This window comes from Podarcis filfolensis, assembly GCF_964270895.1.
Source record: "Podarcis filfolensis genome assembly, chromosome: 2".
NCBI classification, from domain to species: Eukaryota; Metazoa; Chordata; class Lepidosauria; order Squamata; family Lacertidae; genus Podarcis; species Podarcis filfolensis.
In genome coordinates, this window is record NC_139605.1 from 81,835,301 (window position 1) to 81,860,840 (window position 25,540).

General features: G+C 45.6%; 1 protein-coding gene across 4 annotated transcripts in view; it reads right to left on the reverse strand.

The window, feature by feature from the left end:
* Positions 1-3,730: 3,730 nt before the first annotated feature.
* The window catches only part of GIPC1 (GIPC PDZ domain containing family member 1), a 30,462-nt gene continuing 8,652 nt past the window's right edge, over positions 3,731-25,540 (reverse strand). For all 4 annotated transcript variants that reach the window (XM_083597611.1, XM_083597609.1, XM_083597610.1 and 1 more), the window contains 6 exons: positions 24,838-25,173; positions 24,354-24,539; positions 20,314-20,494; positions 6,720-6,832; positions 6,043-6,124; positions 3,731-5,795 (listed from right to left, as the gene is read on the reverse strand). In XM_083597611.1, the coding sequence (XP_083453737.1) occupies positions 5,644-5,795; positions 6,043-6,124; positions 6,720-6,832; positions 20,314-20,494; positions 24,354-24,539; positions 24,838-25,122 (999 nt within the window). In that variant the 5' untranslated portion in view covers positions 25,123-25,173 and the 3' untranslated portion in view covers positions 3,731-5,643. The remainder of the gene's footprint in view (positions 5,796-6,042; positions 6,125-6,719; positions 6,833-20,313; positions 20,495-24,353; positions 24,540-24,837; positions 25,174-25,540) is intronic.

Consider the following 25,540-nt stretch of genomic DNA (forward strand, 5'->3'; position numbering starts at 1 on the left):
GCAGGTTATGCTTATAAGGCAAGAACACAAGTGGAGCAGGTGAGTTATACCAGCCCTTTGAGTGCATGACAGGCTGGCGTGCTGCCACAAGCACTGTGTTTTGGGATACCTCTTTTTGTATCACCTACTGCAATGGATGTCTTGCCTGTGCTGCAAGTTTTCCCACTTTGGCAACACCCAGCTTCCTGCTATCTTTATAATACCCTGACACAGAGAGATCAAGCAGGAGCCAGCTACTCTGAAGGATGAAGGCTCGGGGCCACTTTTCCACATTTGGCAAGTAGTTTGAACTATAATTTGGTTGCTGCCTATTTGAGTGATCTTCAGGCCCACAGACAACATCTCTCCACTTGAGTGCATACCTAGGACTTGTGTGTACAGTTGTACCTCGTTACATCAGTCTTCCAGGTTTTACCCTGCGCACATGTGCAGAAGAGCTCTGCACACCTCACACATGCACAGAAGCGGCACTCTAGTTGCGGACTTTTCGGGGTGCAAACGGCACCCCGGAACGGATCGAGTACATAACTAGAGGTACCACGGTACTGGGCCCTACAGACAGCAGGAGCCAAGGGAGATGTTGAGAATGGGAACCTGTTTAGCAGAACAGGGGGTGATCATAGTTAGACAGACCATTAACCAGTTCTGGGTAAAGAGGGAGGCTGCTAGCCAAGAACATCTGTAGGCCAGCTTCCTAGCACTACTGGACTGGAAAAAGCTGACTCTTATGGCTGGGTGAAGTGTCAAATTAGTTCTCATAAATGTTTGAATACTATGTGCTCTATCTGGCTGCTCATCAAATTTATCCAAATAAAAGGGTTTTTGTTTGCTTGCTTGCTTACAGCAGGAATGTGACTCAATTGCCAGACAACACCTTCCAAGCTAGCGTGTTGACTGCAAGGAAATATTTTCACTCGAGTGCTCCAAGAGCAAATTCAAGCTGTGGGAAAAAGGCGAGTCCTTGTCTCCCCAATCATACACTTGCCCCATCCCATCTGCCCAGCCACCTTCTCTCCTGCACCAGCAGGTCTACCAATGCTTGTAAGTCCTATTTTGATTGAGGGCTGCATGACTATGACAAATCATTACATGCAACACACTTCCTCACATACTCTTTTTACCCTTGCTTGTACCATTGGTAAAAGCAGTCCTCGGAGGTTAAATGAAAGGAACTTCTTCACACAATGCAGAATTAATCTGTGGAATTCATTCCCCCACAAAGCACTGCTGGCTGCTATCTCTTGATTGCTTTACGAAGGCCATGGTAGCTCCACCACCTGAGTGCAAAGAAAGCCAAGCCACCAGGGATGGGGAATCTGTGACCCCCCCCCCAGAAGTTGTTGGACTCCAACTTCCATCAGCCCAGCATAGCCAATGGTCAAGGATTATGAGAGATGTACTGTAGTCTAACAACATCTGGAGGGCCACAGGTCGCCTATCCCTAAAGCATCCTTTGGAGTACCTCATACTGAAAACGCACAAAGGAAGGCTGTTGCCTCCACGTCCTGCTGGAATTTCCAAAGAAATCATGCTGGGACCAGACCAGATGGAGTTTTGTTCTTATCTACAAATCTTTTTCTTATATTCTTGAAAGGCAGCATGTGTCTTTTCTCCCTTCCCTATTCAAGTCAAAGGCTAAGTAGTCCCTGCTGCACCATTCCAACAGGATTGCCAAGCTGGTCTTAAAAAACTCCTCTAACAGCTGCAATGTAATAGCGGTCCCTGAAGACTCTCACACCATTTAGCAAGGCATTTGCACCCAATTCTCTCCCACTCTCCCCTTCTGCAGCATGTACAAAATTACCTCCCCCAAAGATATACGGGGAATAGGATTTTGCACTACTTCTGAGTGCTCGGTCCAGAGAAGTGTGTTTTTAATACCAGGAAATAAAGTTGCTAGGTTGGACATCTGAAATAAGCCACCCAAAAAGCCAGAACAACACACAGAGCAGGATTCAGATAATGAGTTCCACTAATGGAAGCCCACACAAGGGTTCCCACTAGCAGAGCAAGGCTCCCCCCCCCAAAAAAAATAAATTGACTCGGGGTGTGTGCACATGCACCAGGGGAACCCACAGAACAGTGTGTGGGTGTAGGAGAGAGCAGACTACAAGTGCTTCTGGGGTGAGGTGGAGTGGAATGAGGAGAGTAGCTTCTCCAGGGCATCATCATCCTACATGGAGAAGCAGCTGTTTACAAGGGTGGAGTCTTGGTTTTCTCTGGGAGACATCCTATTATTTCTTACTGTGCTCTTTAAAACAACTTTAAGGGATGGAACAGGTCCAAGTCCAACTACCAAAAGGTAAATAAAACACAGACGGCAATATACGTCATGCAGGCTTCAAAACAAGCATCCTTCCAATTGCTTTTGTGTGGCACATTCAGCTCAATGCAGGCACTCCCAGGGGTGAATTGCACTAAAATGTCGGCAGCAGGGCTGCAGCTAAGGAATGGATGGGCAAGTAACTTTGCTCTCAGTATTTTAGGAGCAAACTTGGACCCTTAACACCATCACAGCTAGAGTGCTCCCAGACACCCTGTATAGAACCAGTTTCATGATGTATGAAAATGCAGATCAGTTACTACAATGGCTTGCTGAATCCCTGTTTAGACCTGTATGGCCCAGCTAATTGTCTTGTGCATCCTGACAGGGGATGAACAAGTTGGCCTTTTCCCCCTCATTGTTTGCGCCTTGCCTCCCATGGGGGGAAGCCATCCCATTTCCCAGCCCCCAATCAGCCGGCAGGATGGCGTGTTTGTTCCTGCTTGTTGCTTCTCAGAAACATAGCCACAATAGTCCTACCCGATGCTTCTTCCAGCAGCGGAGACAGAAAGCTCAAGCTCCATCTTGTTGACTAAGCATGGCCTGGTACAGTGGTTGCAGCAAGAAGACTGGAAGACAAGACTGCCATAAGCAACACTGCGGCCCATCAAAGGGCGGGCATCTGACACATCCCTGCTAATTTGATTCTAAGGTGGGGGGAGAATTGGTATGTACCTGGGAAGGGGGAAGCAACTCCTTCCAATACCACATGACCAGAGCATTCAAGGGCCTACACAGCTTACTAGGAGCTGTAGAATCTCAGAGTGCCCATTAAAATGAAATTGCTGGCTGCACACAGTGCAGCATCTGGTTCCACTTCACATGCAGGGCCATTTCCAACCCAGCCCTCACCAACCCGTTTAATATTTGGACTGCTCCAAGCAGGGAGATTTAGAAATATTTGAGCCAAGGAAACACAAATATCACAGGGCAGAAATCGAACGACTTCTTTGAGGTTATTTGCTCTCACTCCAGAGGCAGACCCCTAGCAAACGAGACACATTATTTTTATGTTGTTGCTCTGACAGGGCTCAAGCATAGAAACCCCCCAGGAAAAGGTTGCACCTGGCCATGAAGTTAGGGTACTGCAGTTGTTTTACTGGGTAATTCTCTGGGTAGTTTCCTTTTTCCCAATGTGCCACCTGCAACCTCTCTTTTGAGGTAATTGCTACACGCACTTGCTCACTTCTCCCTTAGCAGCAACCAGAGAACCGTCTTGCTTACCCAGATCTGCAACACCACCCTAACTGGCTGGGTCCCAACTCCTCCCATTTCCTCCACAGAGGAAGTTTTAATTTTTGTCTGTGTCGGCCAAGAGATGGGATAAGCCAGAACTCCACTTGTGGGCACTCTGTACCTCACCTCCCCACAACACACCCCTTAAACACACATGCAGGCAAAAAACAATTTAGTAATGTCAATATATTTTTATCTTAAAGATGCTTTACACATAGAATACAAAAATATGCCCAAGGAGAATGTGGTGCCTGGTCTACCCACAAGGCTTCCAGTGCCAGGGCACAGGAAGGCAGCAAGGCTTGGCAGAAACCTCACCCACTCTGAGCATGAGGTGTGGGTCCCGAGGGCAACTAGGCTCCACATCCTACTTGGGGTTAGTGTCTTAAAGAGATACAGTAGGTGGATTGGGGCTGTGAGGTGTAATTGAAGAGGGAGGGGGCCTTCATGGCTCCTAGGGTGACCAGACAGTGCCTGAACTACAGTATTGGGATACAGTACAGGGAAGAGGCCCAACATTTGGGTGTGTGTGTGTGTGTGTGTGCGCGCGTGTAGTGTCAGTGAGAGAATATCAATAATTTAACAGAGGCAGCTTTTCAGGCATTATTAACTGGGCCACCCTAGGAGGTAGGTCAGTATGACAAAGTTGGACAGGTTAGTCAAAGACAGATCTCGACAAGGACATGCCCAAACCCAGACCGCAAGGAGAACCTACTGCTGTTGCTGCTTGTGGTTTTGCTGCCCTCTGGGAACATCCCCAGTGCCAAGCAGCAGCACCCTGAGCAGAGGAGTTCCCCAGAACCAGTCCAGTAAGGGAATATTCCCAGCAGTAATTGGGATGGGGGAATGCCACTGGTGTGACAGGCTCAGCAATGGCTCATCGCCAGTGAGTCACATGGGACGACAATCTTTGTACTATCCACAAAGTGAGTAACTGGGGGCAAGAAGCTCAGCTGCAGATGGGGGGTGGCGGTTAAAGAGGAGGTGGGCCTTGAAACCACGCTTCCCTCTGGGGAAGTGGTTGGGGGCAGGACAAGCCAGACCCATTCAGGGGAAGGGGGAGTGGCTGCCTATACAGCCTTGTGTCTCTGCTGCCAGCTGTTCTCAGCCATGCCCAACCAAAGGAAGCTTGAGACTGCCACTCAAAATGGATTCAAGTTCAACAGCTGGCGATGGGGCCGGGAAGCAGAGGCAGGCTTTCTTAGGCAGGGTAGGACCAGCAGCTGAAACTCAGCTGGAAGGACTGCCTAGCCACATGGAAGGAAAGGACCTCTCTAGAAAACAAGATTGGGGTCTGGGACTTTATTTCCTCCACCAGTTTTTTTTTTACCTTGTAATCTGATGCTCTCTGATTTCTGAGTGCCTCTCTCGCATTTACTACCCAAAGCCAAGCTATGAGGATCAAGCAAGAGAGAGCAGCTATGAAATGAGGTCCACCTGTGGCAAGAGAAGCAGCTTCCCAGTGCATATTGTACCAAAATGGATTGGAGCTGGACCAGCGGAAGATGTTCCTGCTGGAATAAGAGGGATGCATGTGTGTACCCTCTTGGCCTACGCAGTGCAGATATGCACAGTGAGGAGCTTTTGCCGCACCTGCCCACCCACCCAAATGGTTGTGTCAGGGCTGTCCAAACCCATCCGAACTCACCCCAGCCTCATCCGTCACCCGAGAGTGCCTGTGAGATTCCCCCCAGACTAACTGCCTATCAGGATGCCTGCATATCCTCGTTCAAGGATAGGCCTGGAAACCAGCAAGGAGCAGCTGCATCTCCCTGAGAACAGCAAACTGTATGAGCAGAGTGGCAGAAGCCAAGAACTGGCAGCAAGGGACTCCTAGCAGACTGTGTTCAGGTCTGAGGGAGCCTCATGCACAAAGAGGTGGTCAGCAGCAGTGATTCTGGCCCCCATTCACATTACACTCCAGTCATTAATGCAGGTGACTTATTGCTTGAGGGCCTCTCCAGCCCCTAGGGAAAGGAGGCAGGTGTGGCCCAGCATCGAAGTGAGGGCACAGTGGTGTGCCAGGCCCACCAGTGGCCTGCCTAGTAGTCCTGCCTGCAGGGTCCAGCAGAGGGCGCAGAGTCCTAGTAGCGCCCAACCTTGGCATCGCCAATCGCTCCCCAGACGTCGAAGACAAACTCATCGGGGAAGGCAAAGTCCCCCAGCTGCTCGTCCAGGGACTCAGCAAATTCGTCAGGATTCCGTTTGTCCTTTCCCAGCTCCACCATGGTAGCAGCTATGTGGGGGAAAGGAAAGAAAGCCAGAGGTGAGCATCTCCTCCACACCCCAAACAGCTCACAAGCCTACACAACAACTGAGACAGAGGCACAGGCAGAGCTTCACACTGGCTCCCATTCCAGCATTGGAAAGGTGTGCAAATCAAGGGGTGATGCCAGCATCTACAGGGAGGCTCCAGTCTCTTAACTAGTTTGCTTTGGGTGGTTTATTTCCAGATTAAAAGAGGAAAGGTAGCGGCAACTCACCTAGCTCTGTGTCACGGATGCCCATGTAACTCTCCAAAAGATCATCAACCTTCTCGATGGCCTTTTCCTCAAATGCAGATGGCTGTGAAGGGGAAGAACACAACGACTGAAGCAGCAACAATGTCTGTTTTCCTCTCTATTAACTTGGGGGGTGCCAGCTGCGACTTGGCTACGGCTACCAGCTGACAGGGCCAGTGGGTCTAATGCAGAACAAAATGGCTGCAATGTGGCTGAAGAATTTTGGTAGAGATTGGAGAGTGGGAGACTCTAGAGCTGGTTATCCGGGGACCACATGTGACTCTGTCTTCAGAAGAGGCATGAAGGCTGTGAGGAAGAGTACCAACCCAGGGCTGCGTGTATCAGCTGGACTATCCTTCTTGCCACCAATACCATCATAACATCCCTTTACTTCTCTGGTCGGCACAATAACTTGAAGGAGAAGCAGGGAGGAGGAGATGAGAGAAACAGGAGAGATGGCTGCTCCTTCTCCCCCTTCCTCTAAAACCATGCCACAAGGAAGAGCTCAGGGGCAGGGGAAAATATGCTGCTGGGCATCCCTCTCACCAGAGGGGGATGGATTTGTGGACACCTGCTCTAAACCACTCTTGGAAAAAAGTGGAGCAGAGCAGAGCTGCTGATCCTTCTGCTCTACATTTCTGAGCTTGCTGAACACATACCTGTTCCTCCACAGTAGCTGGTCCTTTGGCCCGAAGCCGCAGGGTGCCCCTTCCTGTGCCAAGCTGAGCGCTCCCGCTGTGTTTGCCTCCTGCAGACCGCTGACTGATCATATCTGGAACAGAGCAAGAAAAAAGCTTGGTGAGCTTTTTTGCAGAGTCTGCATGCTGGTGGTCCCAGCTTAGAAACAAGCCCAACAGAATGTTTTCCATATGAAGTGACTGCATGAAAAGAAACATGAAAAAGAAACACACAGTTTTCAGCATGTTAATACTGACCCACATTTTAAGGCGGTTTGCAGTCACGTGCCAAAAGCACAGAGGTGAAGGTCCATGCATGTACGGGAAGTTCACATAGAAGTGCTTCAAGCTCAGAATCAAAAGGGAAAAATGTTTTCCACGACTACCACACACTGTGAAGCGGTCATGAAGCCGTTGGCATATCTAGAGAAGACCAATTTGCCCAAGTCCAATTCCAAGCAAGTGACACCCAGCCAGTATCACTGACTGTCAAAGTACAGTGGTACCTCGGGTTACATACGCTTCAGGTTACATACACTTCAGGTTACAGACTCCGCTAACCCAGAAATAGTGCTTCAGGTTAAGAACTTTGCTTCAGGATGAGAACAGAAATCGTGCTCTGGCGGCACGGCAGCAGCAGGAGGCCCCATTAGCTAAAGTGGTGCTTCAGGTTAAGAACAGTTTCAGGTTAAGTACGGACCTCTGGAACGAATTAAGTACTTAACCCAAGGTACCACTGTACAAGAATGATACGACTTTAAAAAGCAATGGTTTGGTGGGGGGAATAATTCAAAAAGGAGAACTCTAGGAAGAAACACATTTTAGTATGCCAAGTGCACAGATAGGTAAGCGGGATGTCAGTGGAACTGGGGAGGATATGATGTGTGGGGCAACATGCACCAACCAACCAAAGAAAGAAAGAAAGGGCAGAGATTGAGAGAGGCATTCAAGAAATGGTGTAGGCAAGAGCAATGGTAAGGACCATCCTTCCACAGTGGAAGCTAACAGGGGAGTGATGGCAAGGAGACCACTGTGAAGCAAGCTTAGGAAATGCCATTCTACGTAGCTGAAGACATATATATATATATATATATATATATATATATATATATATATATCCATCCCCAAAACACATCAGGCCCATTTCCTTCTCACATCCCAATGCTCAAATAAAACAAAAAAGACATCTTCTCAGCAGCAGCTCCCATGCCTGCAGATGTCATATTTCCATAGCCCTTGCCAGAACTGCACCTTCTGAGTCTACGTGCCTCTTGAGGCACTGTTAAGTTCAGCCGAAAAATCAATTAAAGCCCCTAGGGAGAGGGAATTTGTCCTGTTAGATCCATGGCCTGCCAAGGGGTCAACGCCTCTGCAGCACCGAGTTCCCAGATAGAGGAAAAGGGAAAGGGGAAGTGGAGGGGGGTAAAGTCTAGCAATGGAGGACAGTCTGAATTAGACATTCTTTCTAAAGGCAAGAATAGAAAGAGTGATGTTGGAAGAAGCCAGCTGTGTCAACACCAAGGGAGAGATGCGGGGCAAGAACAGTAGCAGGGGGAGCAAACTTACAAGAACTCTACCCCAACAAGGTAAGCATAATCAAAAACAAGATAGTGATAACAGAGCTATGTTGGGCAGAGGAGATGCAGAGGGCCATTTCACATGGAGCAGAAGAGCAGTTAATTCAGGGTTTGTACCAGTGTGTCAAGTGGACCTTTCCACGCTTTCAGGTTATTGTTGAACATACTGCCTATGGCAGGGGCAGGGGACCTATAGCTTTCCAGAGGTTGATGGATTACAACTCTCACTGGTCCCTATCCCTGACCACTGCTCACACTGGCCATGGCTGATGGGGATTGCAGGGCAGCAGCAGGCAGAGGGGCACAAGTTCTACAACTTCCTACAAGGAGATCTGTGAGCTCCTAATCCAAAATACAGACTGTTCTCTTCACATTATACCTGGAAACATGGAAAGGAAAACCACAAGGCAGTCACCTGTCTTTCTCTCACACACCCTCAGCTCCAGTCCCTCAGCAGCCTGTAGTGGACACTGTGGAAGAATTCAGCACTGCCTGAGCTGATCATTCTATTGGCACAAGCATCATAGCTGGCAAGTGGAATGAGTCCCTCCTCTCCTCCCCCTACACACAGTTCTGGGGGTTCTCCTGACCTCCTCCTCAAGCCAACTGAAGAGGCTATGCGGGGAGAAGAGAGGGGAAAGCCCCTCTGCCAAGCCGAAGTCCTAGCACAGGGCTTCTGCTGATGGGACCTGTTAGGTGGCTCACACCCTGTGCACCCAACCGCAGTACAAACAGGATGGGCATTTCTTTCCCCGCCAGTATTTTACCTCTGCCAAGGTTTCGTACAAATTCTGCAAGCTTGAGAAAGCAGTCTTTGCTCACTTCCTCTGAACAGTGTATGAGGGTGGTGAAACCATCAGCCACAATGTCCTAATCTCCTTGCCATTTCCCGACTTCTGCAATTGCTTTGGGCCCCTGTTGCCATCACTGGTTTGTGGTGGTTCATCGAGTACCTGATAAGGAGGGTTGGCTGACTGAGCAGTTCTTTAAACAGCTGCAACTGTCTGGCCTGTTGCTGATCTGGATGCTTCCTTCCCTGTAGTTTATGTTCATACCACTTGTAAACTTACCGTATTTTTTGCACCATAACACTCACTTTTTTCCTCCTAGAAAGTAAGGGGAAATGTCTGTGCGTGTTATGGAGGGTATGCCTACGGGTGGCATGCCTACGGATTTTCCTCCTCTAAAAACTGCGTGCGTGTTATGGTCGGGTGCGTGTTATAGAGCGAAAAATACGGTATTCTCTAACCTCCAAGCAACATTATCCAAAGCACTCTCGCCACTTACAAGCAGTAACAGGAAGGCCACTGCATATAGTGGGCCTTTCTGTATAGTTTACAGTGGAAATGCACGAGATAATATTTTATCTCAGACACTTTGCATTTTTGCCCACAGAACATTGTGTTGAACTACATGAACAGAGGGTCTGTGGCAGATGTGTTAATCTGATGACATTAACATGGGGCACTTTATGGAGGGACATGGAAAGTATCAATTCTTTAATGAAGCACTTAATAGGATTAGCCAACTAAACTGGCTGGGGAAAATAGGGGATTTTGTCCAAGATATCTTGAGGGCACTAGATTGGGGAAGGCTTTCATGGAATGGAAGCACCACTCTTTTTCACAACCAGTTAATGGAAGGGTGATGAATGGTGCAAAAGAATACAGAACTGCAGCGATATCCTCCCAAACCCAGCATATGATCTGAGTCTATCAGCAGGAAAGCAGTGCTTAGAAATGGAAAACTTCTGCAAAGCTATTTTCCCCCTGTATATTCTGTGGTATACACTGGCCTAGTTGAATAAGCTCAAAAGTCCATGCAGATTTCCTGCCCAAAGGAACTAAAAAGCACTTCATATTAGTTCAAATAATTGCTTAAAATCTCTGTCATAACATAAGTGTGCAATGACACGGGGGCAGCTTTGAAAAAGGAATTAAAACAAGTGCTGAGGCTTTTGAATTTGCTTTTTTCTCTGAAGTCAGATGCCCAACACAACTAATTGGTGGGAGGCAGCCTCCAATCCAGTGTGTGGTCCTGGAAAAGTAACTGGCAGGTTAAAGCCCTGGCTGGGAATGGAAGAACACAATATTCTAGGAATGTCGCTGGGATGAGGCATTGACTTCCTTTGTCATGAAGATTAGTCTGCCAGCTTATAAGGCAGATGTGTGCACGAGAGTGGTCACGTGCTTCTGCGTAAGCATAATCAAGAAGAAATGGCCAAGCTTTGGGCAGCAGTGTGTGAGTGTCTCGCATTAATTTAATGAGGACTACATTCATGTTCCAGGCTAGAGCAGGTCTTTCCAACTGGAGGACAGGCTTCAACAGTCACTTCTATAGAAAACTTTAGTTAATTGCCAGAGGAGAAAGAAATGCTTTTGTTATCGACGTGAGAAGCCATTGCAACATATACTTTCAATGCAGTAACTCAGACACTTAATAAGTAAGAAACAGAGATTCCAAAAGAGACAGTGAGAGGCAGCTCTGGAGCAAAAGCTTAGCACCTCTTCTACATGCTCCTAGCTCTTCATTTATAAAGGAACAACTTAGGTTTTCTATAGTTCACTATAATTGCCTGCATTCATAATGAGAGATTGTGCAGTCATTCTTCTATCAGCCAGACAGGTAGAGCAATTCCTGATTTGCATGAGAGGCCAGGCCAGCACTCTATGGCAGCCTTCCCTAAACTGGTGCTCTCCATGTTTTGGACTACAATTCCCATAATCCCTGACCACTGGCCAGGGCTCATACCATGGGAGTTGCAGTTCAAAACATACAGATGGCAGCAGGTTGGTCTATCTAGCTCAGAATTGTCCACACCATGAGCAAGGAGCCTTTTTAAGGTCAAAGGCTGTATAGCCAGCCTTTGGGTAATCTTGTGGGGCTGCATTCCAAAGCCAAATGTTGGCAGAGCCAAAGCCAAAGCTACTTTTGATCAGCCATACTCAGTCATGTAGATCTTCCTCCTGAGCTATCTCCACTCCATGCTTCTCTCTCTTCCCTTGCATAGGAATTTGGCTTATAAAAAGATCCAATTTGTGTTCATGGGACTTTTTCTTCCTAATGGCCACACAAGGGGGCAAATGCCATAAATGGGCAAGGCAGAATGAGCCATTCTTACCAACTCCTCAAATATCACACACCCCTATGTGGTCACAAAGACTTTACGGGAAACATCTGCACTGCAGGCTGCTGGTTCTTCACCATGATCCAGGCTGAGAGGAGGTTCTCCAAGGCTGCAAACAAGGGTCCTTCCCAGCCCTCACTGGAGATGCCCAAGCATGCAAATCTTGTGGTCTACCACCAAACTGAGATCCTTCTCTAAAACTAGAGGAAGATTGCACAGGCCAGTATTCTTCTCTTTGAGAAAGTAACTCCTCCCTTTTTGCCACATACATCAGCACACTTCGTGCTTGTGTCACACCAATGTGATTCATCCGGTGCTTCAATACACTGCTCCCAAGGACCTGCCAGGTTGTTCCACAACACACACATGTGCTCCTTCCTTGTTTATGTGCACACAGCTGTGGTGTTGTCTGTAATTATAAGCAGAGTTTTCTCCAGGGACAGCTAAAGACATGTAACGCCAGATGGCTGATACGTATTTTCCTGAGGTGCCTCATCTCCAGTGGCCTTGGCTCCTCATGGTGCATCAGCCCGGCCACCCTAGGGTGGCGGCGGCACTGGCAAGACAGATTAATAGTGCTTTTCTGAAACTACACTTCTTGATTGTATCGACAGACATGTTGATTGGGAATAGGCTCTACAGATCAATTGGCAAACTGCAAGAAGAGGAACCCAATACTCTGCCCCTGCCATCAGTGAAGTCAGCCTTCTCCTTTGCCTTATCACATAATCCCAATGTCAGAGCTGCAAGGAGGCATGGTACAAATTGTACAATCTAGGCAACCACTCTCTAGTTAACAAGGACAGAGGAGCCCCATGTCCAGCAAGCTGGGGTTTGCAGAGTTCAGTAATCCAGAGAAAAACAACTGCCTGCTCATGACATCCTGGCACCATCCCCAGCAGCAGCTGCCTGGCTCCTCCAAGCCTCCAGCACACCCACCCTCAGATCCCTCCAGCATTCCACTATCCTCCAAGTGCAAATTAGCACATTATGGGCTGCGGCTGTGCCAGGTTTAAGATCAGAAAAGGCTGTAATCTTGGCGGCAGACTGCCCTTAGACATTGTGATGGGCTTGGGCTGAGCTCAAACGTATGGCACAATTAAAGAGCCACGCGACAGACAATAACTGGCAAGGCTAACCTTGAACACCAACTTTGAGAACTGACATGCTGCCTGTAGGAAAGACCAGGATGCAGACCTAGCAATGGGACCTCTCTCTATATTCTGCCTCCCTGCGTTTTATGATGCTAGGGCAGACTTGCACAGGAGCTGTGGTCTCCAAACTGGCCCACTGGCTTTCACATGGGGACAGACACGAGAATGAGTTTTCCTCTGCTGCAGCGGCTCTTGCTTTGCATTCCCTTCCTGAGGAGTACACTTGGCCACAGAGAAGAGGTGCTCTCGGTTAAGAAGGAAAGGGCAAAGGATTTACACAGACTGCTCTCCTAACCATAATTTATAAGCAACAGTTTCTAACACATACACACACAAAATAGGGAAAAACAACATTCACTCAGGTCCAATTCCACTGCTTCATGCAGCCAGCATGAGGTTATACACAGACCCTACATGGGCCTCCTCAACTGCTGAGAGTCTGCTTACAGCTCCCTACGGCGGAGCTGGGAATGCATAGACAGAAGCAGTACACATAAAATGCTCGGTTGTTCTATCTGGTCTGGCAGGGACATGTGTTTGGCCAGAAGCTGGGTACTATCCCCAGATGTTCCTGGCCCTGTTCTTTGTAGGTTTCCTGCCTCTGCCCTTTCAGCTCCATTGTGGGGACATTCCAAGGAATGATACAACCCTAACTGGGCGACAAAGACTCACAGTATTCTTGGCTGGCCCCTGCCTTTAGACTTGGCTAGGTGTCCAGACGTCAACAACCTTTTCATCACCTTCATTCTGAAGAGCAATGAGAGCCAGTGAAATAGCTAATCTGAAAGGGGTGGGGTGGGGACACACACACAGCAATTCAGAGGAGCCCATCAATGTAGACCGTGCATTAAACAGCCAGCTAAAATACCAATGAAAAGGAACGGAAAAGCAGTAGGACCAAAGTGCACACACAGAACGAGGGCATGGAGAGAAAGTATTGATTTCCCAAGACTAAGACTGTTCACCCTGAACCCCCATTTTATTCGCCTAGGGACAATTCTAGCAGTGCCCCCTCCATCATATCTCTGTTATAGCAAGAGGACTGCAGTAATTGGCCTTTACCAAAAAGACCAACTAGAAAGATAAAGAGCAAGGGAAGTGCAGCTCCAGGAGATTCTTTCATTGCTCCAACATAAAGGGTCAATGTCTAAACAAATATGTGATGTGAGATTGATGAAAGTGTTTAAGGATGGAACCTGGCAGTTAGCAGGCAATAGCTCAAATCGGTTTACGGCATGAGTGGAAAGAACACTTGTGGATTTCTGGGAAAGAGACCTCTACTTCAGGGTGGGCCCATGAGGACCGTATAGTCCCACATACTGGTAGAGAAATGAAAAATTCCACAATGTAGACCAAGCCATAACCAAGGGTCCAGCTAACACATTCGACTGCATCAAAAATTGGCACCTGGATAATTTTTTTAATGGCCATTTTATTTTTACATCAAAATGCTAGTCAGTGGCCTGTTTATTTCTCTTACAACATTAAATTCAAAACAAGTAGATCCCAGAAGTATTAGGGGGAAAGTTATAAAGATGTCAGGATATGAAATTTTGTTGGAGCTTATTCATACTATTAGGCCATCCTGACAGTAACTTTGCTGTCGGTTTATTATCTGCAGCAAAAATACTTTGGTGTTATTACTGTAAAATATATATTTTCTGGACATGTGGATGGTTGTCAAAGAGTTTATGCCCTAACTCATACAGTTATGTGAAGGCAGACAACAAAATGAGTTCAAATGGTAACTGATATCTCTCTCCGAAGAAGTATAGGTAGCAATGCTGTACTGAAGAAAAATTCCAAAATCTTTATTAAGGCAATACCTTTATTAGGCCAAGCAAAGTATCACAAGATAGCAGTCAAATTTTCTAGTTCTCCATAAACTCTTCATCTAAACGGTCAGCAAAGCAAGAAAGAAGAGGAAAATAAAATGTCACTGTCCTAAGGCAGACTGAGAGAGGGGCTAACAGACATTCAAATGAGGCTCTTTTAGGGACTATGCAAGTATTGGCTTGCACCAAGGCTTACTGGGAAGAAGAACCGGTTTGTTCGCTATGGTTCCAAGTTGTTGGAACCAAGCTGCTGTCTCACTGGCAAATCCCAAAAGCAAAAGCCCTGTTTCTGGAACCAATGAATCATTCCACAGCTCAGCTCTCCTAACCTGCGAAATACCTGTGCAGGTTAAAGAGCAACATTGGTTGCTTTCAAAATGATCCAGTGTCTAGGCAATAAATGGAACCCCATTTGGGGATGACTTGGTGGTTCCAAAAATTAACAGGAAAAATTGTTCTACTGGAAAAGTGCTAATTCTGTTTCTCTCTTCCTCTGTGTTTCTTCTCCTCACCCCCCGCTGGCCAGCCAGCTTAGCAAAGAACATCATTCACATCCAAGTATTGCATGATGGAGAGGAGGGAATCAGTGCAACCATTCCTGAAGCACTAACAAATATTAATCCAGCAGAGGAGATGAAAGTGAAGAACAAACACACACACAACAGCCACAGCCAAGGAAGGAATAACTTGGAAAGTGGAAAATCATCCTTCCCAGAACTGTCTGGTGAGTCACTCAAGGAGGAAGAAACTTGCAGTGGCAGAGGCAGACTGAAATGATGGATAAGCTGTGCTGCAAACACAGCAGGGGTTGCAATGCATTTAGAAACTGGAACTGCTCGTGACCTATTCTGGGTAACACAAAGAAGCATTAAGCATAGCGGATGCACCGCAGACACAGAACTCCAAGGTGCGGTTATTACCCAGCAATGTGATCTTAGGCTCTCTCTGCTAAGTAGAACACTACAGGCGCAGGGAGGTTACTTAGTACCAGGATTCAAAGACATCCTGTATGGCAACCAGCCTAATGCACCAGCCACAGAGGAATATAATGACAGCACAAGGCTCTGACCAAAAGGGAGCTGGATCCTACCCAGAACACAGTTGTTAAGAGCAGGAGTCTTCACCATGCAGGAGATAAAATGAAAACCTGAGCTTTGTGTATTCGACATGGAGCTTCCTGCCCATCTTCTTTCAAGGGAAGTCCAGCCCAAGTTTTGCTCCACAAACCTCTCACTTCCTCAGTTCTCCTCTGGGTCACTTAAGAATATCCTGCTTCTCCTTCCCCATCATGGATAACCTTCCCATTTTATACTGACTAAGTGCAGGATCCCTCCTCTAGAGACCTAGCAAAGCTTCTGGATAGAGAAGGGAAACCCACCCCACTCTGCGCTCACTTGAGCCAACACTGAGAAAAATTGCTGCTCCATTCAGATACCAGTTCTGCTCTCCCAAAGCTAGCTATTCCACCTTACTACATGGCAAGGGCCACCCTCTCTGCTTGCCTAGGAAGAGGATGTGTAAAAGGAGTTTCTTCCACCCAGCAGAGATTTGGCTCAGGGTAGAGAATGCTATTGAGCTGGTGCCACCCTGACCTCTGCTGGCGAGAGAAGACTGCAGCACCACAGTTTCAAACGAGGACTGCCTCTCCAGGGCTTTTCTCCCAATACTGAAGTTACTTGTGTGCACTATATATTTTGTTAATGCATCTGAGAGAGATTTTAAACTAAATGTATATCCAGGTTTTGCCAGCACATTCCAAATCCCAGAACTGCACATGTGAAAACTCCCTCAACCATAATGTAAATTATATGGTGCAGGTGCTTAACGAAGCTCCTGTGCCACATTTGTGCAAGCTTGTTAGAATCCTGAAAACTGCAGATATCCATTATTAGGAAGCTGCTATGCTCTGGTGACCAACTGCTTGACTACTGCAATAAGCTCTATGTGGGGCAGCCCCTGAAGATGATCTGGAGGCTGCAGCTCATGCAGAACGTGGCTCTTGGGTTGGTAAGTGGGGTAGCCTGATGGGACCATGGGGCTGTGTGTGAACTACCAGGTCTAACATACTAGCATTCAAAACCCTAAACAGCTTGGGACCCAAGTACCTAAAAAAGCACCTTCAATTACCACCCATATTGAGACTACGATCAACAGTGAAACCAGTGGGGATTGGCAGAGACTCGTAATTGGGCCTTCTCAGTGGTGGTTCCTCATTTGTGGAATACCCTCCCTAGGAAGGTGCATCTGCCTCCTTCATTATTAATTTTCAGGAGGCATTTTTGAAACGTTCCTTTTTACGCAGGCATTTTATGACTAAAAGATAGTGTTAACCCTGAAATTATGAGCTGCGAGAGTAGGTGATTGTTTTAAACTATTTTTTAGAAACTCTTAACTGTATTGTTTAACTACTGACACATTTGCCACCCTGGGTTCCTTTGGGAGGGAGGTGAAGATATAAGCCTAATAAATAATAATATAGTTGGAAGAGATATTTGAAAACAGTAGTTGCTCAAAATAAGTAAAGATGAAAGGAGGCGAGCAATATGAAGCCCAAACTTACTCATTTTCTGAAGAACTTTACTGAAAAGTATCCCATGTTTTGTTTTGTTAATACAAAATCAGTGCACAGAACCAGTGCAATTTATGTCTCAGCTGTGGCTTGAACCTTCACCATGCTCATGAAACCAATGTGCAAATTAGGTCAATTACAAACAACTGCCTGGGCATGAGGCCACAGCTAATTTGAATAAGAGTCCTTTCTACAAAAATAGTATGTCCAGTCTGCTGAAGACCGTGCAAGGCTGGTGCTGTAGCACCAGCGACATCTGTTGGCTGTGTTACAGCACAACTGTCAACCAGTGCCATAAACTTATTTTCTTATTATCATATTTCACGATATGAAATTTGGCTGGCATGAATGTCTCTGGTATGGGAAAGCCAAAATATATAAAAGTTTCATGAACCATGTCATTGGGAGAAATTTGTATAGAGTCTGGGAGAAATGTAAGAATTTGTTGGAAAGAAAAACACCCTTATGGCTATAGCCAACCGAAGCAATTACAATTAAGACAATAAATATGGATAGACAGAGGGAGTCCTTTTGAGACTTGTTGGACTTTTCAGGGAGAGAACCCAGATTGAAACCAATGGAAGAAGTAAGGAACCAAGTTACTGATCGGGTTACAGTAGAGTATCATCAAATAAACAATATGTTTAAATTAGATAAGAAAAATGGCTTTTTGGACCGAAGCTCACAATTTGAAAGAGAGTTATTGCTGAATAAGGAAAAACTACTGTCTAAAATGTATAAATTATTATTGGAGTGGGAAACAAAAGACGAGGTGGTTAAAGCGTCAGTGACCCATTGGGGAATGGATATAGGGTACAATATAAAACTAAACCTCTGGGAGAAACTTTGGAAGAATGATTTGAAATTTACTGCATGCTACACACTGAAAGAGAACTATATGAAAATGATCCATGGATGGTATTTAACTCTGAGTAGATTGGCTAAGATGTATAATGCAGAATCCGATTTGTGTTGGAAATGTAAAGAAAGAGAAGGAACTTTTTTTCCATATGTGGTGGGCAAGCAAAAAAGTTAAAAGTATATTGGGAAATGATATATAATGAGATGAAAAAAATGTTCAAAACAACTCCCGCCCCCCCCTCGAAACAGAAGCATTTCTCTTAGGAATTGTTCAGACAGAGGTTTCCAAGAGTCAAGAAAAACATATTTATATATGTAACAACAGTGGCTCGGATTTTACTAGCCCCAAAATGGAAAGTGACGGAGGTCCTTAGCAAGGAGGACTAGCAACTTATGATGATAGAATATGCAGTTAGTAGGTCTAATAAGTAGAATAAGGGAGCAAGAAGAACAGGTATTTAAAGAGGAGTGGGAATTTTTTGTCGAGTATATTGAAAACAATTGTGCACAGTTGAAAACGCTGACAGTATTAAAGTAAATTCAACAGTATAATATATATTGAAATAATGTAAGATAGGAAAATAGAATTAGAGGCATAGATCAAAATATGCAGGAATGGTGGATAAGTTAAATGACCCTTGGAAGGAGAGAGAGGTCAATGAATGTATGGTATAATAAAAGATGTTTAATTTGAAATGCAAAATTTGAAAATTTAATAAAAAATATATTAAATAAATAAACTTATTTTCTGGTCTGTATACACTCACAGCACTTGAAAAATAATTCTGCATGCACACAATTTAAATTCTGTGGCAAGAAAAATGGGCTGTATAAATAATGCAATCTTGCACAATGTATTCTGGATTTGATAGTCATTTGGAGTGGCAGGGGATGGGAAGGGGAGGAAGAGAGAAGAGGAGGAGGAGGAGGAGACAGGGCACCAAAGTCCTCTACAGCTACTCAAAATCTTATTCTGCCACCTATCTTGATTTAAATTTCAGCAGGTGTGATCCACACATTATTGAGAATAGCCACCCATCCATAAGAAATAGAAAATTGCTTTTATCCCTTTTTTCTTTTAAAAAGGTCCTCAGGAAGTTGAAGACAGACATAGAGTACACCTTCAAAAATAGCACACACTGCAAGAGGGCAAACTTCCCTTAATTTTAAGCTCAGGTGAGTCTGCTCCCAACTGAAACAGAGCCCAGCCTCTTCGCTAATTCTTTGACACAAACAAACTGCATTTTGAATAGAAGAAAGGTTCTGTGTTTCCCTCAGCTAGGCTCATACACATCATGGAAACTTCTCTGTGTGTCTGTATTGGGTGCAAAACTTACAATTTTGTCTTGCATGTCATGAGCAAAATGTAAACCATGTTTTGCTCAAAGTTCAGTTTAGAAGCTAACAGGAAACCAGCCTGCTGCAAGTAGAGAATTCAAACACACCCTTTGTCAACCTTCTCCTATTACACCAGGTGGTTGCCAAGTATTAAAACACTTCTTCCTTAGAGGAAGAGTCTATAAACCTGCCTATAAAAGGTGCACAGAAACCAGAGGTTCTTTTTGATGAATTTTCTACTCTTAAACGTGTGCATCATAGAAACTTAGATCCTGTTTCCTACTCCAATGTGTGAGTTCCTAAAGAAAGTGTTTGGAATGTACGCCACTGAAAGAATTATTGATTGCCACAGCGAAAGCCAAAAGACAAGCCTGTGTCATTAGCCAAAGTGTACAAATGTTATTCATGCTGTGCTCCTGAAAACGAAGTCAGATATACCCTTACTTTTGACTGGGAATCTGATATGGAAATTGGCTTAAAAGCTCCAGTACAAAGGTAATCAAATTCTTTTTAACTTGATGAAATACCGAGGGCAAAGCCAGATATTAGCTTGCAGCTTCATTTTCTATGCCTAATCCACACCTGCCACCTTATTGTAAAGTAAGACATCAACAGGTTAGTTGAAGTACCCTTGACATTTTGCTTGAGCACTGCCTGCATGGAAGATTACATGCAATAGTCTGTGGGATGGTGATACCCATGGCTGGCATACAGAGGGTTGGTCAAGAGGGAATGTTGAGACCCTTGAGCGAAAAAAGATGTCCCACCCCAGGTTATTATAACTTAGAGGCAGTCTAAGAAATTGCAGTCCTCAAGCAAGGGAAGGCACAGATTTTCCTCCAGCAATTACGGAGTCCCTAGTTTCACCTCCCCTTTAACCAGTGGATTGGCTTGTAATGGAAACATGCCCCTGGGACTAACTGAATCTCCTATCAGTGACCAGAAGGGCAGAGTTTAAAAGAGGGCAAAAGCCACCATTTCTTGTGAAAATAAAGTTCAGCTACAGTTGCTTTGAGAAACAGCACGCTGCCAACTCCCCATTTCTTGAATGATGTATTTTTATCTCCCCCCCCCACACACTTTCCAGCAATTCAGAGTGTGCAGAATACACTTACCAAAAGCCTTCCGGGGCTCAGTAAGCTTCAGTGTGAAAGTGCGGCCTTTGGGCAGGTCCTTGAGCATTTTGGCGACCTCATAATGCCGGCAGCCGATAAGACTCTGTCCATTGATAGACTCGATCATGTCCCCCACATTGATGACTTGGATCCGGTCAATAACACTCCCTTCCTTGATTCTCTGCCAACAACAGATGGAAACAGTCAAGATGCAAATACAGACCCAACCATTTCCTGACACTTCCCACCTCAAGAAGACATTGTGTCCAGAAATCAAGTGACAGACTATACGGCAATAGAGGCAGGCTCTAACTCTAAGCTGACCTAGGCTCACTCATCCATTCTTGCTTCACAACCATACCTTTATGATGGACAATTGTCTGCATTTCTACAGGGAAGGAAGCAAGTTAGTGAGAGAGAGGAAGAGTGAAGCTGATAATAAAGCAAGCCAATGGCAGAATAATTTTCATTGATGTTTTTCTAACACCTGGTTATGACCAGACAACTAGTGTGCCAAGACCAATTCCTTGGAGAGTATTTTGCCACATGCATCACGTGCCTTTTAAGCATGTGGGAAAATCTCTACTGTCAGGCCTCCGAGTAGAGAAGACCACGTACCTCTGAGGAGAAGCCCAACTTTGTGTTTAGCATGTTTTAACTCCCCTGTCTCATGACCTTTCAGCCTTGGGATCCACCACAGCCCTAAACTATGTACATACAATGCTCACCCTGCTCCATTCTGCTCCAGTGCTGAACCTGCAGCTTTTTTCCCTGAGGATTGTGACTCATAATTACACTTATATATTTAATTGACTCATGGTGGATGCAAACAGTAGCCTAACCAGTCTGGCATCCTGTTTCCAGCAGAAGCAATTGTCAAATACCTTGGAAAGAGGTATAACCCCACCTCACCAAGCAAAGTTATACTTCTGGAAGCAGTTTAGAAAAAGGAATAGTGCTTCTGGATCACCAAATAACCCACACATCAAGTCCAAGGAATAAGAGCCTTCTTCACACAAACCTGAAAGTAACAAGCACCCTGAGTCTATCTCTTCCCTGATCCATGGTTCCTAGACAGACGGCCTGCGTTGCACTGCAACAGGGTGGCAGCATTCCTTTGCTTGCAGGTTTTGCCTTGCAAGAGTGGAGAATGCCCAGAACTACAAACCGAGTGTGAGACGCTGCCTGTGCATGTTTGTACTGCATGTGGAAGTGTGCAGCAGAATCACTCTGGATTAAGCATGGAGAGGGGTTGCACGTGATTTATGATACAAGGAACCTATCAGGAAGTGTAGCCTCCCGAAGAGAAGTAGAAAAGGGGGAAGAGACCAGAACAAGGGAGAGTATTGCTAAGGAGAACAGACTTTGACTGCTTCTGAAACCGAAGCAGGCCAGTACTGGCAAGGAGAGGTTCTGAATACTGTTTCACAGGGTATTTAGGTAATGGTGAACAAATTTCTGTTTTAAAGCTGCTTAAAGAACTGCAACAACAAACCTTCACATTAAAAACAAACACTGCAGTGTTGTGCTGTTTTTAAAAGGGCAGGGACTCCCTCAGATCATCCTGTGATAATACACAGTCACTTCCTCCAGGACTGAGAAGCTGATGAACCCTGGGTGGAGACAGCAACTGTTTATTATCTACAAGGCAGGTACTGTGGCAGCTCTGCCCAATGCCACGTGAAGATTTCCATCTCTGTCCAAAGATACCAAACTGCCACTAGTCTTACAGCTCCTTTACACCTCCTTGAGAAAGCACAGGTTGCCACGCTCCCAGGAAGTTCCAACCGCTCCAAGAGAAAACACCCATCTCAAGCAGAGCCACAACTTATTTTCCACAAGAAAGCTGGAACAGGGCCATGTGGCAGGTGGTCTAAAGTTATCTACTCCAGGAGAGAATGAGTGTTGTGAAAGTACAGCAGGCTCCAGTATTTTCCAGAATGTAACTAGCTAATCCCTAGTTTATGAACCAACCGTACGAAGGGAACATAAGCAAGGGTACAAAGAGGATTGAGGCTCTTGTATCAGAGGTATAGCTCTGCTCCAAGTGTCTAGGAACATATAACCTGAAAAGTGGAATCCAATATTCCTGCAGAACCTGAGGAATCACACACACAAAAAAACAACACCACCACCACATGCACTTTTAAAGAAGAAAGAACAGAATAACTATTCTACTGGTAGTTAGAAAATGGAGTGGGGTTGGGTTAGTGTAGTCAGGTGGACAAGCTTCTGTATTCAGTAGTACTGGGGAAAACTTGTTGAATATTTGAAAAATCTAGGTATGCAAGTAAGTTCATTTGTAGGATTAACTTAAAACAAGCAGTTAAAAATATTATTGAGGAAAAACAGAAGATTATCATAAAAATGGAGCAAAGTAGAAAATGCAGTGTAAAAAACTAAAATTAAGAAACCACAAAAGGGGGGGGGGAGTCAAATATGTAATTGTATTGGATGTATGTGTCTGTAGTGTATCTGTTTGTAAATTTTTGAAAACTGATTTTTTTTTTTAAAAAAAGACCAAACTAAGGTTACCAAACCAAACCAAACCAAACCAACCCAACTATAGTTTCACCTAGCTCACGGTATGTTGGCAGTAAATGAACTACTGTTAAGCCACTGAACAGGATTCACACATAATGCTAATCCATGCTTTTATAAACCATAAGCATTATGTGCTAACTTGTCCACTATGTAAATAAGTACAGTAATTCAGTTAGATTGAATATATTTCCACATAGCATAATTTATGGTTTCTTATCATATTACTCAAATAATTTTAGCACAGACTTTAAAGAGAGTAAGAACACGAATGCTGGACAAAAGCAAAGATTTAGCTAGTACAACTTCTTTTCCAACTATAATAGCAATAAACCTCTGTTAGCTCCATCAACTGATATTCAGGGATACACTGCCTCAGTAACTGGAGGTTCCATTTTGCTATTGTGGCTATTATACTTGGGTTGTCCTATCTCATTTTAAAGCCATCCAAGTCAGTGGCCATCAGCCTATCTTGTGACAGCAAACTGAATGAATGATCTGTATCATTTTCTTCTCTCACTTGAATCTACTTCCAATTAATTCAACTGAGTGCCCCAAAGCATCTATAAAAGAAATTCTTATCTGCTTCCTCAAACTTTTATATAACTAAAAATCTCTGTATCATATCCTTCTTAGGTAAAGGTAAAGGTACCCCTGACTGTTAGGTCCAGTCGCGAATGACTCTGGGGTTGCGCCCTCATCTCGCTCTATAGGCCAAGGGAGCCAGCATTTGTCTGCAGACAGCTTCCGGGTCATGTGGCCAGCATGATTAAGCTGCTTCTGGCAAACCAGAGCAGCGCACGGAAACACTGTTTACCTTCCCGCCGGAGTGGTACCTATTTATCTACTTGCACTTTGATGTGCTTTTGAACTGCTAGGTGGGCAGGAACTGCGACTGAACAATGGGAGCTTACCCCGTCGTGGGGATTCGAACCACTGACCTTCTGATTGGCAAGCCCTAGGCTCTGTGGTCATCTTTTTTCCCTTAAAAAACCCCCACCCCAAATGCTTAGCATTTCTAGACTACTTGGTTTATCAGGATTTTTCTGTTCAGACCCTAGAAGATAGATAACCTGGTTATCATGTTTCACGTAGAAAAGGCCAGCAGGTGTATTAGGGAGCTTTTACCAATCACTTGGTAAAAGAATACATTCTCAGCCAGAGTGGGAAGGAAAAAAGGGTAATTGTTAGGAATGGGTGGGTTGGACTCCCTAGTTCCCATAAGACACATTAGCTCCCAGAAAGGTTCAGATCAAGGAAGATTCATAGCTCACAGTATGAGGATTAGGGTAAGCACTGGGCTTAGTGGCTTCTTGGAAAGAAACCTCTGAAAGTTAAAATAGCCTCCCTGAAGCTGATAGATTAGAAAGAACAATGCAAGCAACACAGTGGACCAAACAAAAAACCACACCCACAAAATGGAAGCACCATACACCCTCCTTCAACAGCAGCAAGAATTCAGTAGGAGAGCAGCACAAGCTGAGCCTACCCAAAGATACCTTGATAAAAGCATAGCCAGCTCCGTTGTCCGTGATGGTCAGGCCCAAGGCTTCCTCCGATTTGAACACCTCAACCTCCTTCCTCTGGCCCTTTGTGTGGGCGAAGATGAAATCCTCTAGGCCAATCTGGCCACCCAACAGTTTTTCCATGTCCACTTTGTGGGTATTTAAGGTGCAGAACATCACCTAGATAATGGGAAAGGAGGCATGAGCACTTGACGTTACAGGCATCCTGACTGCTTTTAGAGATAGTACTCAAAGTGCACCAGTGGGGTCTGCTCCTTCAGTTCGAGAGGTAAGAGACCTGGAAGCTTTTGGTGACAGACCTCCAGCATCAGCTCCCAGATATTTACTAAAACACAGCCTCATGCCAATCCAAACTGTGGTTGACCCTGGCACCTGCCCCACCCAAGCTGAGTTAGCCATGCCATTCCCAACACTAAACGGGCATTCCCACCCAGGAAAACATGATGATTGCGCCTACCTCGGCTGGTGAGATTTTAAAGGCCTCGGCAATTTTACTGTACAGTTCTTTGACATTGGTAAAGCCCTCAATCCGGCCAGTGGGGCTTCCGTGGGCCAGCTGGGTGTGGAACACAAGTCGAGGGCGGAGACTGGCAGGGGGTGGGGGGAGGCCAGGCTGAAGTGCCCCGCCAACCACACCAACGCTGCCTACCCCCAGTCCGCCCAGGCCACTGCGAATGGGCTCGGCTTCCTCATTCTCCACCAGCGGTGGGGCCTTCTTCCGTCGGCCTAGTCCAAGCGGCATGAGGGAGATGTGGCCAGTCAGCAGCGAGGGTCAGTCGCCCAAGGTATGGACCTAGGGGCACAAAGGAGAGCACAAGGTGAAAAGGAGGAAATGGAAAAGGACAGGCAAGCCTCTGGAAAGACGCATTATCTTGAATTCTAGGGAGCACTTTTCCAACAAGGAAGAAAGGAAGCCGGACCAGAAACAGGTATAGAACTTAATATCACTAGACAACAGCAGTTCTCTGTTTGTGCCATCAGGTCGGGTAGACACAGTTTGTAAGTAAAGTAGTCTTGCAAATAAGATCACAACAAAATCTTACTGGCTTGCCTGCTCACACCTATCTACGGTAGCCCCTTGTGGTAGCCTGAAAAGAGTGAAGAGCAAGGAAGGAAACAAAGCTTTCCCCCATTTATAAGCATTTCAATATTCCTGCGCA